The sequence below is a fragment of the Setaria viridis genome, chromosome 8 (assembly GCF_005286985.2).
Source record: "Setaria viridis chromosome 8, Setaria_viridis_v4.0, whole genome shotgun sequence".
NCBI classification, from domain to species: Eukaryota; Viridiplantae; Streptophyta; class Magnoliopsida; order Poales; family Poaceae; genus Setaria; species Setaria viridis.
Genome location: NC_048270.2, coordinates 36,112,896 through 36,128,094, shown reverse-complemented (window position 1 = coordinate 36,128,094; position 15,199 = coordinate 36,112,896). Strand labels below are relative to the sequence as shown.

At 48.1% G+C, this 15,199-nt stretch overlaps 2 protein-coding genes and 1 pseudogene across 2 annotated transcripts; all 3 read left to right on the top strand.

The window, feature by feature from the left end:
- Positions 1 to 287: 287 nt before the first annotated feature.
- LOC117866964 (uncharacterized) lies at positions 288 to 4,769 on the top strand (annotated as a pseudogene).
- A 2,799-nt stretch (positions 4,770 to 7,568) lies between these two features.
- LOC117866862 (polyol transporter 5) lies at positions 7,569 to 9,630 on the top strand. The gene has a single exon (XM_034751153.2). The coding sequence runs from the start codon at positions 8,024 to 8,026 to the stop codon at positions 9,470 to 9,472; it is 1,449 nt and encodes a 482-aa protein (XP_034607044.1). The 5' UTR covers positions 7,569 to 8,023; the 3' UTR covers positions 9,473 to 9,630.
- A 1,812-nt stretch (positions 9,631 to 11,442) lies between these two features.
- Positions 11,443 to 13,664, top strand: LOC117834117 (polyol transporter 5). Its single transcript, XM_034713737.2, has 3 exons — positions 11,443 to 11,772; positions 11,890 to 12,236; positions 12,507 to 13,664. Exons 1-3 carry the CDS (start codon positions 11,646 to 11,648, stop codon positions 13,488 to 13,490), a joined length of 1,458 nt encoding a protein of 485 aa, XP_034569628.1. The 5' UTR covers positions 11,443 to 11,645; the 3' UTR covers positions 13,491 to 13,664.
- The last annotated feature ends 1,535 nt before the right edge of the window (positions 13,665 to 15,199 follow it).

Genomic DNA, 15,199 nt, shown 5'->3' with positions numbered 1-15,199 from the left:
TTTTGCTCATACGAAAAAAAAAGAGAAAACACTTGTACAAGTGTACGTATAACACGTTCAAACACAAAGCATACGCGTGACTGTTCACACCAGGTATTGAAACCTAGCGTGCAGAGAGTGGTCGCCTGAATGAGACTACCGAATACAAAAAAAGTACCACGACAAGGGAATAAAGTTTAAAATAAGGTGACCTGCTCAAGTAATGCCACGATTGGGACACACGCATAGACAGACAGACTGTATAAATCCATGGAGCCCATGGTGTCACTCAAAGCGCTTGACGAAAAGCTCCCAGCACGGCAATGGCCGAGCATGGCGCGGCACAGCCGCCGCAAAGTGGCAAGAACAGTAGCGAGCCGGCGGAGTACCAGCTGAAGAAGTACCTGCTGCTCCTGGCCACCCTGGTGGCGACGGTGACCTACGCGGCGGGGCTCAACCCGCCGGGGGGTTCCTGGCTTGAGGACACGCCGGCCAAAGGGCAGCTCGCCGGCGACTCCATCCTCCGGGAGACCAACTACATCCGCTACATCGTCTTCTACTGCTTCAACGCCATCTCCTTCGCCGCGTCGGTCGTCGTCAGCCTCCTCCTCCTCCTCCTGCACCGGGACGACCAGGGCAGCTGGCTGCTCAAGCTCACGCGGGCGGTGATGGTGGTCGACTTGCTCGGCCTCATGGGGGCCTACGCCGCCGGAGGCAGCCAGGACAAGTTCACCACCATTTGCGCCGCCGTGCTGGTCGGAGGCACTTTTGCCGGCGTGGTCTTCGCCGTCCCCAAATTGTTCACTAGACAAGAGAGGGGAGAGTTGGTCGACAATGACCTCGAGAAGCACGAGATCGTGATGGTGCTCGCCATCTTCGTGGCGACCATCGCCTACGTGGCCGGGCTGAACCCGCCCGGTGGCTTCTGGCGGGGCACCGAGGCCGCCGGCGAACCGATGCTGCAGGGCCTCCACCCCATTCGCTACAAGTTCTTCTTCTTCAGCAACACCACAGCCTTCATCACGTCCCTGCTGGCCATCACCATCACCGTGCACTGCGAGAAGTTCCACCTCAAGGATATCGAGGTTCCGCTCTATGGGCTCATCATCACGGCCATCTTGGGCCTTGGGGGCGCCTACGCCACCGGGAGCTGCAGGGACAGCAGGCACACCATCTATGTCCTCGCCCTAATCGTCCCAGTTCTTGTCTGCATCTTCCTCCAGCGAGTTCTTGCCATCAACTTCGGTTGCATTCTTATCAGGTATTATTGATCTTTATCATTGCCAACCGTACTCACTCTACATTCTTTATACTAGGTTGAAGTTAACTTCTTACCCTTTAACAAGAATTAGCTTAAGAATCTGTAGATTATTACTAGCTAACCATGAAGAATCTTAGGAGACATAAAGTATTGAAAGTCCATGGATATATTTAATATATCTACAACTAATTAGTTCTCTCTCTGTTAAATTTTCAATCTAGATTTGGGCATAAATTTTGGTTTTAGTTCCTTCAAATTTTTGGTCAGCATGCTCTAAGCTCAACAGTAAATTGCATCATACATTTTATTCGAAACTCTCCTGTTCTATTCTATTAAAAATGTGATATATTCTAGGTCCTATACTATACACTTTAAGTTATTATACAATGGCGTGAATAGTCATTTCAGCATGCACTTCGGCGATCAAGATTTTGAATTTCCTCTATTAAATAAGTATATGTGTAGTAGTTTTTCATAAAATAGAGTGCCTACAACCAAACTAACAATGTAAATATGTTGTAGTGTCTTAGTCAAAATGCATAAATTTATCTAACTTAAAAACTTACATAATTTATTGTCATGGGGTACTAATACAATTTTGTGTCATTAGTACGTGATTTGTTAAAGAAACATTTTTTGAGATTGTTAAGATATAAAATATATATTTATCTCTCATGCTTGCATGTATACTTGGTCTACATGGTAGCACACATCATGTATGTTTAGTTTGAGTTAGCTTTTTGTATAATAATAGTGATATAAGTGGGGAATTTAGAAATAGACATAGGCATCCATTATGGTTATTTACTTTTTTCATAATGACACATGTTGGTAATTTTTATGTAGATTTAAAGGAATATTTAAGTTTATTTTTATGAGACTTAATTTTAGAATTTTTTAAATAAATATGAGACCCATGTCAAATTGTCTATATTTGCACTCTCTCATTCTTTTTCACATTATAACATAGTATTCATACAAATACTTGTTGTCTGTAATCGGTTGCACAACATATATAGTTTAGTTACTAATTACCTTGCATGATTTTTTTATCTCCATTAGTTAATGGTTTTCCTCCTTTGCGTCATACCCCCATATGTTGTTTGACGTATATTTAGTTGAAACCTTAGCTTAAGTTATGTGTTCAACATAAAAATTGATATGCCGATTGCTTCTGGCATACATGTGTGATGTGTACACACTGCATGCTCACATATATCATGTATGCATAACATAAGTTATTTTTTTGTATATCAACAATGGTAGAAGTGGGTGAAGACTGGGTAATAATTTATTTTCTATAATAGCAAAGGTGGGTAATTTGGATGAAGACTGGGTTTCTTTTATTATTTTTTATAATGGTAGATGTGGGTAATTTATACATAGATTTAGAGGGGATGTTAATTTGTGCTATTTTCATAATGGCAGTGGTGTGTTACTTTTCAAAAAAATAGAATAGATCCAATGACTATTATTGGTAATGATAATTAGAGCTTACTGAAATTGATTATTAGATAATAATTTCTATGACTTATCTTTCCTCTAACACGTCTTAAGAGGATCAATGTGGATGCTCAGATTCTAATAACAAGAACATTTCCATGCTGTCTAGGCCGCTATTGAAATGTTACAACCAAGCAGTCTAGCTACATATATAATTCTACGTGAGCATTGAGTCTTGACACTTGACAAGAACTTCATTATCACCAAACGAAAAGCATTCTTTCATATCGCAATTTAATTATCTCTTTGTGCAATTTAGGACTAGCAAAAAAAAGCGCGATGATCTTCTGGACAAGACTCGTGAATTCATCCAGTTGCTTGCCACTCTTGCGGCGACCGTTGCTTACCAAGCTGGAGTAGATCCACCGGGTGGCGTCTGGGCAGACAGTGGGGAGGGCCATACTGTAGGAGACCCAATACTCCTGACAACACACCCTCGGCGTTACAGGGTCTTCTTCTACTTCAACTCGGCCGCTTTCGCGGCCTCCCTGGTCATCATGGTGATGTTGCAGAACGAACGACTCCTGATAGCCCATGCGCTGGAGGCAACCCTTATACTGGATCTGTTCTGCCTCATAGGCGCATACGCTGCCGGAAGTTGCAGGGACACAGGCACCTCCGTCTACACTCTTGCCTTGGCTGGTGGCGTCCTCGTCTACGTGGTGATCCACATCGTCTTCTTCACACTAGACCTCAGTAAGAAGCCTGAGAGATGAGTTGGAGAAGAAGCATGAACAAGACAAGCTGGAGAAGAAGCGTGAGGTGCTGCTGCTTCTTGCAATCTTGGCTGCAACGCTCACCTACCAAGCCGGCTTGACCCCGCCGGGCGGCTTATGGGAGAACGATAGGTTTGGGCACCGGGCCGGCTTCCCGGTCCTCCAAGACAAGTACCCTCGCCGTTACAAGGCCTTCTTCTACTGCAATGCAGCAAGCTTCATGGCATCCGTGGCTCTCATCGTCCTCCTCCTGAACCCTACTCTGTATGGACCTGGCATAAGGTGCTATGCACTCTTCGTCTGCATGGTAGCGGGCATGTTCGGCCTCATCGGTGCCTACGCTGCTGGGAGCTCCCTACATCTGGGAACCTCCATCGTTGACTTAGCATTGGTTCTTGCAGTTTTTTCGTTTGTAGCCTATGTGGTAATCATCCGCCATAGCCAGAAGAACAAAGCAGCTGGGACTGGGAGCCAAAGCCAAGCTGAGCCTTCGAAACCCAGTGGTGCAGCAAGTAATCATCAGCATGGTGAGGCTTCAAAGCAGGAGCAGAAGATGATGGCCAAGTACCTGATGCTGGTAGGAATACTGGCCGCGAGCGTGACTTACCTGACAGGCCTAAAACCACCTGGTGGCCTGTGGAGGGAAGACGACGGCAATGGCCACTCCGCAGGCAACCCGGTGCTCTACAACATCGACAAGCATCGGTACAACGCTTTCTTCTACAGCAACTCCACTTCCTTCATGGCTTCCATCACCGTCATCGCCTTGCTCCTTTCACGGATGATACTGTTCGACAGCAAGAAGCCTCTTTGGCCAATGCATACAGCCATGTTGCTGGACATGCTTGCCCTCCTGGGAGCCTATGCGGCAGGCAGCGCTCGGGACTGGTGCACATCCAAGGATGTCATCCTGCTGCTCTTCCCTATTCTGGGCTTCGTCGCGCTTCTCTTCTTCTGGAAGAAACAAGGTGATAGGGCTACCATCCCCCAGAATATTGCTAATAACACCACTAATCACAGTTTAGATGCTTAAAAGTGATCCGGTTTCGGATGATTCATGTGTTGATCCTATAATGACGAGTATGTCACTTATTTTAAAGAATAGTCACCACTCTGCTACATAAATAAAAGTTGTGACATTGTCTTTTGTTTGATTTAATGTTTTTTGGAGTTGTTTGTTCCCATGTGTGTATTCTCTGTTTTTGTGTAAACCAGCATAATTGCCCACGCAGCATATGTCTATATGGTAATTTTCTTAGGGAATGTATCTGATGCAAACCATCTACCCGTGCAACCTTGAAAACTATGAATCAAGCCGTGCAACCTTGGAAACTATGAATCAAGGTAACAGGGTGTTAATCCAATGGATAAAGTTAGTGGTGGGATTATTTTATAGTTAAGCCCCCTCCACCTGCTGGTCACTTTTGTGAATCCCCCTGCCCCTTCGCCTGTAACCTGTCCTGCCCATTGCGAGTAGGCCGCCACTGCCCGTGCGCCCCTGGCGCTCCGCCGGCCCGCGTGCCTTCTGGATATCTCGATTCTGCTCTCCTCTGTGCTGCACCATTGATTGCTGTGCTCACTTCCAGCCAGCGTGTGTGGTTGGCGTCGTTGTCCGGTGGTTGAGCATGTCGGCGCTGGGGTGAAGGGAAGGGGATTAACGTTGTTGATGAAGGTCGCCGGAGCAGGTGATTTCATTTCCATTCCCTGAGAACGGTGCTTGTCTGATTTTCAAGTTATTGTACCTTCCATTTCACAATTCCACCTCAATTCTTCACGGGGAGGCTTAAACATGGTGCCATGGCAACGAGCGGCGGCGAGCTTGATCCGTACGTCATCCACAGCATGGCCTGGGCAGAGGCAGCACTAGCAAGCGGGCGGGATGGCGGGAAATCCGGAGGAAATCGACAGAGTGGGCCGGCGGAGCGCCAGGGGCGCACGGGCGGAGGCAGCCTACTCGCGATGGAAACCACGATTCGGGGTGGCGGCGGCCTACTTGCGATGGGGTAGGACAGGTTATAGGCGAAGAGGTAGGGATTCGCAAAAGTGGCCAGCGGTGGGGGTTTAACTGTAAAATAATCCCACCACTAACCCTATCCATTGGATTAGCATCATATGGCCTTGATTTATAGTTTCCAAGGTTGCATGGGGTAGATGGTTTGCACCAGATACGTTGCCATTTTCTTAGGTTTTGCGAATATGTAGTTCGTCGATTATCCCTCTTCCCTCTCAGCACTGATTTGATCACTGCTGATCTGAATCTCCACTAGTTAATGAAAAAGGAATGATATATGGTTGGATGTACTTGTGTAGAGAAAATAGTGGTACTAAAAAGACCGCTACGCCAAAAAAAAAAGTTAAACAAAGTTAAAGATAAGCTATAAATATGCAGATCTTAAACGGTAAGACGCACCGGCAAAAAAGAATAAAAATGTATTTTATGATGTTGCATGTCAAAGGAAATTCTTTAGGAATTATTAATAGAAAAATGGTAACACAGGGATACAAGGTTTAGACAGGTTCGGACCTGCAGAGAGTAATACAATACGTCTTTGTGTTCTAGTGGATTATATTGTTGATCACAAGTGCGAAGAGTTAACGTGCCCTCGTGGGATGCCCCTAGCTGCATTATATAGGCTGACGATATAGGGTTACAAGTCGGATAGGATCTAATCCTAGTCGCTTGTTACAAGAAAATCAATCTGACTCGGTTTACAATAAGTATCCCGTGATATCCGGGCTGAATCGGTTCTCCCGGCCTCCTAACTTGTACTTCACGGAACTTCATGCCTTGCCTCGCATGCCATGGTCGGTCGGGCCTACTTATCAAGCCGGTCAGTATCCTTGTCGTTGGGGACCCGTGGGTACCTTTATCCCTCAACTTTCTTTTTGTTCATTTTGTCATGTTCCTAGTTCTCGCCGCCGCAACACCCATCACATGTTCCCTACCCAGATCTTTACTTCTAATCTGCAGACAATATATCCAATGAATAAATTTATACAAACAAAATTATAGGAAAAAACATATATTTGTGTATTAAATATGTATCACACAATTTATATGGAAACAAAATTTATATAAACAAATTTCTAAAACAAGGAATAGAACAAAATGCTTTAGAAACAAAGATTCAAAGAAAGTTTTCCATAAAATATGTTGAAAGTTGAATACAAAAAGCTGAAGCACAAAATATTGTTAAAAATGACAAACATTAATTTTGAAAATTTAAATATAAAAAATATTTAAAAATGTTTCTACAAAGGTTGTGCCAAGAAATCTATGTACTTAATTTTTTACAAAAAATTGTGCACACCAGTTTGTACACTATGTTGAAAAAAGTAACATGTATAAATTTAATTTGTACATGAACAACAAATTTGTGTAACATGTATAGATGTATACAACAGATAATTCAAAAAACAAGAAATATGAAGGAAAAAAAGAACTTCACACACTCCGTGGGTCGGACACTTGGAGGTGCCACGCTCTGGTGTCTCCTCCGCAGATTAGCATTGCGCTGCACTTCAACGGTCACCACGCTTTCAGCCACTATGTTCTAATAAAAGCGAATCTGAAGTGTGAAGATGAAGCCCACAAGAATTGGGTGTCGCATTGGAGCATCCCCCCCCCCCCCCCCCCCCCCCCGGCACATAAAATGTTTGACCTTTTTCATGAGATTTGCAAAAGACAATCCTGGCCTTTGAGTTACATTCTAATAATTTTGAAGTTATGTTACTTTTTTCTTTAAAGTTTTTTGAATCTTTTATAACTTATTCATATAAATTATTTGTACAACATGTTAAGAAAATGCGATTTGAGTAATGGTTCTCTATAAATTATTCATATAACTTTTTATGGAAAGGTAATTTGATTAACTTCTATGAAATTCTATTTAACTAACTTTTTTGGAGAAGTTTGTTTGCAGTTGTTTCAAAACTTGGATTTATGAAGGTACTAACTTTTTTGGGTAAAAAAAATCCTTATGATCTTAACAATGTTGAAGGTCTAGTCCACATGGTTTGGACCGTTGTCCTGATCTTTTCAATCATCTGATTGATAGCCCGGTGTCATTTGACGTTGCGGGGCTACCATCGCTAGTTGCTGCTGTAGCTGTAAGCTGTGTGTAATCCATGATCCTCTTCAATCTTTCATTGCCTGTCAGAGCCGAGCTAGTGGCATCCGTGTCAGCAAAGGCCCCCCATCATGTTGTGTTAGGTGATAATCACTGTCATTCTCATCAGCTAATGGACAAAGCAAAAGGTACACCATCAGTACATCACTACCCCCCTGGCTATCACCGAATCCCACTGGCTTTGCACGCTTGTCCTCGTCCTCTTTCATAGGATCATGCTCGTATTCTTCCTTGGCAAAGTGAAAACGCTTTGATTCCCTTTTGCCAGATGCTTTCATTTTATTGCACAATAAGCTTAAATTCCACAGCTTGCAAGGTGACCCTCACTGGAATAGGTTCAGTGAGAGTGTGAGACAGTGAACTAGCCACTATCCGTTGCACTTCGTCGTCCCCTTGGTCCGATCCTCACCGTCGACAAGCCAAGAAACCAATCCATGGGCTCCACGGAGCAGCACCATGGCGCCGCCGATGCCTGCGTCGCTGCGCCGCTACTCCCCTCGCCAGCGCCGGAGCCGCCACGCCGTAACATGTTCGCCTTCGTCTGCGCCACGCTCGCCTCCATGACAACCATCCTCATGGGCTACAACCTCGCGCTGATGAGCGGTGCGGAGCTGTTCATGCGGGAGGACCTGGGGCTCAGCGACGAGCAGGTCGAGGTGCTGTCGGGGTCCATGAACCTGTTCATGCTGGCATCCATCCTCGCCGCCGGCTGGGCGGCGGACGCCATCGGCCGCCGGGGCACCATCGTGCTCGCCAACGCCTTCCTCATGGCCGGCGCGCTCGCCATGTCGCTGGGCGGCAGCTACGGGGCGCTCCTGGCCGCGCGCTTCGTCACCAGCGTCGGCGTCGGGTTCGCCGTCGTCGTGGCCCCGGTCTACGCCGCCGAGATCGCGCCGGCCTCGTCGCGGGGGCTCCTCTCGTCCCTCGTCGATATCTTCATCACCGGCGGGATCCTCCTTAGCTACATCTCCAACTACGCCCTCGCCGGCCTGCCGCTGCGCCTCGGCTGGCGCGTCATGTTCGCCCTCGGCGTCCCGCCGCCGCTGCTCCTCGCCGCCGGCGTGCTCGCCATGCCGGAGTCGCCCCGGTGGCTCGCCTTGCGCGGGCGCGACGGGGAGGCGCGCGCCGTGCTCGAGCGCACCTCCGACACGCCCGCCGAGGCCGGCGACCGGCTTGAGGAGATCCGGCAGGCCGTCGCGGCGGAGGTCGGCGGCGCGGGGGTCTGGCGGGAGCTGTTCGTCACGCCGTCGCCGGTGGTGCGGCGGATCCTCACCAACGTCCTCGTGCTCTACTCCTTCCAGCAGGCCTCCGGCATCGACGCCATCGTGCTCTACAGCCCGCTGGTGTTCAAGGCGGCGGGCATCTCGTCGAACAGCACCGTCCTCGCCGCCACCGTCGCCGTCGGGGTGGTCAAGACGCTGTCCATCTTCGTGGCCACCTTCCTCTCCGACCGCCTAGGCCGCCGGCCGCTCCTCCTCGCCAGCGCCGCCGGCATGGCTACCTCGCTCACCGCGCTCGGGATCACGCTGCTGTGCGCCGGCGTGGCGACAACGACCGCCGGCGCGGCGGCGTGCGTGGCGTCGGTGGTAGCCTTCGTCACGGCATTCTCGATCGGCATGGGGCCGCTGGCGCCTACCTACGGCGCCGAGATCCTGCCGCTGCGGCTGCGCGCGCAGGGCATGAGCCTCGGCATCGCGGCGAACCGGCTCACGTGCGGCATCCTGAGCATGACCTTCATCTCCCTCGCCAACACCATCACCATGCCCGGGTGCTTCTTCCTGTACGCCAGCACGGCGGTGGCGGCATGGGTGTTCGTCTATGTGCGGCTGCCGGAAACGAAAGGCCGGAACTTGGAGGACATAGGCGTGCTCTTTGCCAAGTGATCATGAACTGGAGTCAGGAGTTTAATAGGAGTTTAATAGGCGTGCTGGGCTTAGGGTTTACATGGCTGTGAAATAGAAAAAAGTGTCAAGAGCAGAAACCAGTTATGTTTTCTGCCTCACTCCATAAATTCCATAAAAAATAATGTTGCTGGTGGCTATCTTAAAATTTTCGTCTGGTTCATAACCCAAGTTTTGCCAAAGATACTAATGATTGTGACTGTTTTCTTCCTTTTGCCAAAGATGACATTCGCCACGAGGAAGACGCTGGGGCGAGGACGAGCGTGCCGCGGCGGCCCAGCAGGTCGATCGGCCGCCCATCCGGCGGCGTGGATTGACGCCAACATAAACGCGTTCATGGGGGAATAAACGTATACAATTTATTGCACGAACCTGATTTTTTTGGGTACTAAAAAATTCAGGTATTCTCTTTTTTGGGTGAAGTTCAGATAGCTATTTTGAAAATCCGAATTTACAAATACCCAAATTTCCAGAATTATCCGAATGCCCACCCCTAATTAATTGCCAATGGGGATTAGGAATCTAACAAGGAGATGCGGGCTTTGTGGGCCGGATATGACCAAAATGCTATTTCATTTCTCCTCCTTGAAGCCCAAGAACGCCCCAACTTGAGCCCACAGTTCCAATCTTTGTCTGCTCATCCGTGAGCTGCCAGGCCAGTTGGGTGAGGGGCCTACCGCTGGATCCGCCCCCTGCTGCTAGCCAACCCAATCCGAATTGTTGTGTTGTGCGCATGATGTGGTCCACCGAGGTCCACCATGTTACAACAAATTTTCCTTTTTTTTTAATGTTGTACTCGCTCCGTTCTCGTTTCGGCTAGAATTTAGTTCCCAATTTGGTACAAAGTTGGTATTTTGCCATAAATGCGTAACTATAGCATTTCGTTTGTATTTGTGAATTATTGTCCAAACATTGACTAATTAGGCTCAAAAGATTCATCTCGCAAAGTACAACAAAACTGTGCAATTAGATTTTAATTTCGTCTACATTTAGTACTCCATGCATGTACCGCAAGTTTGATGTGATAAGGAATCTTCTTTTTACATAGTGCCAAAGTTTATTGGGAATCTTCTATGAGTGCATAGATACTCGGTGCAATAATAACGCTTACTTGGACGAGACAGGGCGGGTGAGTGGCCACGTGGCAGCCTGCTTGTGGTGGAAACAGAGATACAAGCCGTTCGAATTTAGAATGCGTGGGGGCCTGCACAATGGCTGCAATAATATTGCTCGGAAAGACAGTGACAGGGAACAGCTACTTGTGTTTGAATTTTTTTTTCTAAAGGAACATGAAATTTTGAGAGCGTGGTGTGGTTACTTTTAAATTCATTTCATTAGCGAAACCAATAAAATTCCATATTGCTAATACCTCCTGCGGCTGCCGCAACTTAGGATCCGTTCATTGAAAGTTTGAAACCGAGGAAGATTCAGTTTTGGCATCTTCCCAATAAGGGTTTTTCTATTTTGGTTTGTCTTTCCCTAGCGAAATTTACAAAATTCGTGATTTTTGCTGAAAAATTCATTCGAAATTTATCAAAAGCATTGAAAAATTGAAATCTTGGATAGCTTCAATAAAATATTGTTCGGTTCCCATTGCTCCGGACCATATAAGCAAACTTCTCTAAAATTATAAACAACCTTATTTTAAGACAAAAGTCATAACTTTTTTGGTATAAAGTCAGATAAAGACATATTTTATATCAAAGGAGTAGAAATTTTTATAGTCGACAAGCTTTTTCACAAGGAGCTGACACTACTTTACAATCCTACAAATATGTATTTACCAGATAGAACCAAATAGTGAGAATTTGAAAACTGTCGCTTAAATTGTATCGCCACTCATGTGACGACACAATGTCGACATAATTTTTTGTTTTTCTGATGGTGATGGCCCACCATAAAGAGCTTTTCCAGCATCGACAACCTTGCAGAGCGCTTTGAATACTGAGCTGTACTACTGGTCCATACTCAACGTGCAGGTCCTGTTCCGCTCCTCCAGGTCCCTTTCAAGCCGTCATGTACTGGAAGTCAGGAACCATACGGTACCCCAATGGCTTCAGATCGCACCGATGATAGAGAGTGATCCCCAACCTTGTCATTGTGATGAAGCATCCAACACCATACAAGTCCTTGCCGACGAGAAGCCAAGAGCGTCATGGCGCAGCAGGCTGCCGATGGCACGGAGGTGCCGCTCCTCCCCTCGTCGGCGGCGGGTCGCCGGGACAGGTTCGCCTTCGTCTGCGCCACGCTCGCCTCCATGACAACCATGATACATAGCTACAGTACGTCGTTATCCTAGCAGTTACCACTTGCCCCTTTTGATCTTCTTGCTCGAATACATGCTCCATGACCATCCATGGCGGCGATGGATATGATGCTCTCTGTAAACGTGCTTGTAGATCTCACGCTGATGAGCGGAGCGCAGCTGTTCATCCGGGAGGACGTGGGCCTCACCGACGCGCAGATCGAGGTGCTCGCGGGCTCCATGAACGTGTTCATGCTCGTCTCCATCCTCGGCGCCGGGTGGGTCGCCGACCGGCTGGGCCGCCGGTGCGTCCTCGTGCTCGCCAACGTCTTCCTCATGGCCGGCGCGCTCGCCATGTCGATGGGCGGCAGCTACGCCGCCCTCATGGCGGCGCGCTTCGTCACCGGCATCGGAGCCGGGTTCGGCCGCGTCGTCGCGCCGGTGTACAACACCGAGATCTCGCCGGCGTCGACGCGCGGCGTCTTGTCGTCCTTACAAAACGTATGCATTTCATTTTATATAATTAAATTATATGTACATGACGTGTTGGTTGATATGATTCTAATCTTTTATCATTTTGATGGCGATTTTCGTTGACTAAAGGAAAAAAATCTGCTTGCCACCTCAGCAGCAGCGCACGAGAATAGTCAATGTATAATCGAAAAGATAACCATCGAGTCATTTTTGCACTACATTGTGATGGCGACCAAGTCGCAAGCAGCGATAACTTTTCTTCCTTCTAAATATCTTGGTGGCGATGATTTCGTGCAGATATTCATCAACGTCGGGACCTTGCTTAGCTACGTGTCCAACTACGCCTTCTCCGGCCTGCCGGTGCACATCGGATGGCGCCTCATGTACGGCATCGGCGTCGTCCCGCCGGTGTTCGTCGCCGCCGCCGTCTTCTTCATGCCAGAGTCGCCGCGGTGGCTGGCGATGCGGGGTCGCCACGCCGACGCGCGCGCGGTGCTCCTTCGCACATCGGACACCCCAGCTGACGCCGACCTCCGCCTCTCGGAGATCAAGCAAGACGTCGCTCACCAGCCGGAGCAGCAGGGTGGCAGCCATAGCGGCGGCGGCGGCGGCTGCGGCGTCTGGAAGGAGCTCGTGTTCCGGCCGTCGGCGAGCGTGCGGCGGGTCCTGGCGTGCGTCATCGGGCTGGAGTTCTTCGTGCCGGCGTCGGGCGTCGAGGCCATCCTCCTCTACAGCCCGCTGGTGTTCAAGGCGGCCGGGATGGCGTCGAAGGGCGCCGCGCTCGGCGCCACCGTGGCCATCGGGGTGGTCAAGATGTGCTTCATCCTCGTGGGCGTGCTCCTCACCGACCGCGTCGGCCGGCGCCCGCTCCTCCTCGTCAGCACCGCCGGCGTCGCCGTGACCACGGCCTCCCTCGCCCTGACGCTCTCCGTGGGCACGCGCGCGGCTCCGGCGGCGGCGCCGGCGATGTGCCTCGCGTCGGTGCTCGCCGTCGTGGCCACGTTCTCGGTCGGGTACGCGCTGGTGGTGAACACGTACAGCGCCGAGATCCTGCCGACGCGGCTGCGCGCGCAGGGCTTGAGCATGGGCGTGGCGGTGAACCGGCTCGCCAGCGGGTTGGTGACCATGACGTTCATCTCGCTCGCCGATGCGATCACCATGCCCGGGTGCTTCTTCTTGTTTGCTGGGCTGACGGTGGCGGCGTTCGTGTTCGTGTATACACGGCTGCCGGAGACGAAAGGACGGAGCCTGGAGGACATGGACGAGCTCTTCGACAAGTGATGATATATTTTCCCGCTGATCCTAGATGTCTGGATTATTAGGCATCGAATTGAAGTATACACCTAATACAAACTGTAGTTAAATTCTTGGTTGCCATTTTCATTTTTGCTATTGGAAATTTTCATATTTATAGCTCATAATAGTAACACGCGATGTACTTTTCTCCGGTCTCTATATACGTTCTCTCGTGATCGCACGAAAAGCAAATCCATGATTTTTTTAACAAGCTTTCGCAAAATTATTCAGGTATATTTTTTAAGAAAACATTATTGAACGAATTGCTTTGTAAACTCATTTTGAGCAAGTTTATTTACTGGAGAAGCTGAACTAAAAGAAACATATGTATATTGGTTATCTAGAAAAAGCTAAAAAAAACATAAACCTTTTTCCCGAACAAGTTATCCTAACATCATTATCGATTGCTAGGCTTGCTACAAACGTGACAGCGCAACAAATGGAAGGGGAAAAACACTTCTAATCTCTTAAAAAATCATGAGTCTCCCTTTACAATGGGTAGGGCTCCCTCTTTTATAGTGACTCGGAGGTCATTTTACATATCGTAAATATTCTTTCTCTTCCTCACCTACTATATTCTTAGGATATGCTGTTGATAAAGGTCTTTGGGATAACGTGTACAAATTGAACTCTTCTACGTGGTCACGTATCTCATGTCTCTTTGTAGTCACGCTTCTCACACTTTTTAAGTCCTTAACCTTAGGACTTCTTCTCTGCATGTGGGATATGTGTGGTAAGCTGTTGTCCTGGAAGTGATGGTTGTGGTGACGTGACGTGTAGGTATTGCAGCTCATCCAACTCTTGGTGCAATTTTGCTCGCTATTTTCTTGCCTCATATAATTTTGCTATTTTGCATGCTGCTAGCTGTTGTGCTTGCAACTCTTGAGCGAATTATTCTTTTTCTTTTTTCAACATTTCAAGTTGGTTTAGCACCGAGGCTAACTCCCTCTCCATCTCTCCAAGTGGATCATTTTTTGTACTTGCTTGTGGTTGTGCTTGGCCCGAGGTCTCCGCCTCGTCTCTTTTTTGCTCACTCCTTGTTCTTAAGCTAGCTTCTATTCTTTTTAATTTTTCTAGAGTGTCTGTGTTGTCTTGTTCAACAAGAACGAGCTGTTTCTCCTTCTCTCTCTCACCCTCGGTGGTCTTCTTCTTCTTTTGTGGTGGCATCGTGAGTTACTTCGTGACTGAGAATACGGTGGCTGAGAGCACAACAGATGGAATGGGAAAAACACTTGCAATCTCTTGAAAACCATGAGTCTCCCTTTACAACAGGGTAGGGCTCCCACTTTTATAGTGACCCGAAGGTCATTTTACATACCGTAAATGTCCTTCCTCACCTACTAAGAATATCCCATACATAAAAGTCTTTGGGATAACGTGTACAAATTGAACTCTTCTACATGGTCACGCATCTCACGCCTCCCTGTAGTCGCACTTCTCACGCCTTTATGTAGTCATGCTTCTCACGCCTTTATGTAGTCATGCTTCTCACGCCTTTGAGTCCTTAACCTCGGGACTTCTTCTCTGCGTTAGTTTAAATCTTCAGCTTCGCACCCTTAGCCTTGTGTCGAAAGAACTCCTTAACATCGTGCCTTCAACTTCGCGGCGTATAGCTCAATTCCGATCCTGAGTAAAAGATAGAGTGAAAAGCTCGATGCTTAAGACTAGCTTCGATCACTCGAGGGTAAGTTAAT

Excerpts from the sequence above, each read along its gene's own strand:
- LOC117866862 (XM_034751153.2), top strand. The coding sequence starts at position 8,024 with ATGGGCTCCACGGAGCAGCACCATGGCGCCGCCGATGCCTGCGTCGCT.
- LOC117834117 (XM_034713737.2), top strand. The coding sequence starts at position 11,646 with ATGGCGCAGCAGGCTGCCGATGGCACGGAGGTGCCGCTCCTCCCCTCG. Across the intron at positions 11,773-11,889 it reads AACCATGATACATAGCTACA|ATCTCACGCTGATGAGCGGA; the intron begins GTACGTCGTTAT and ends ACGTGCTTGTAG. Across the intron at positions 12,237-12,506 it reads TCTTGTCGTCCTTACAAAAC|ATATTCATCAACGTCGGGAC; the intron begins GTATGCATTTCA and ends GATTTCGTGCAG.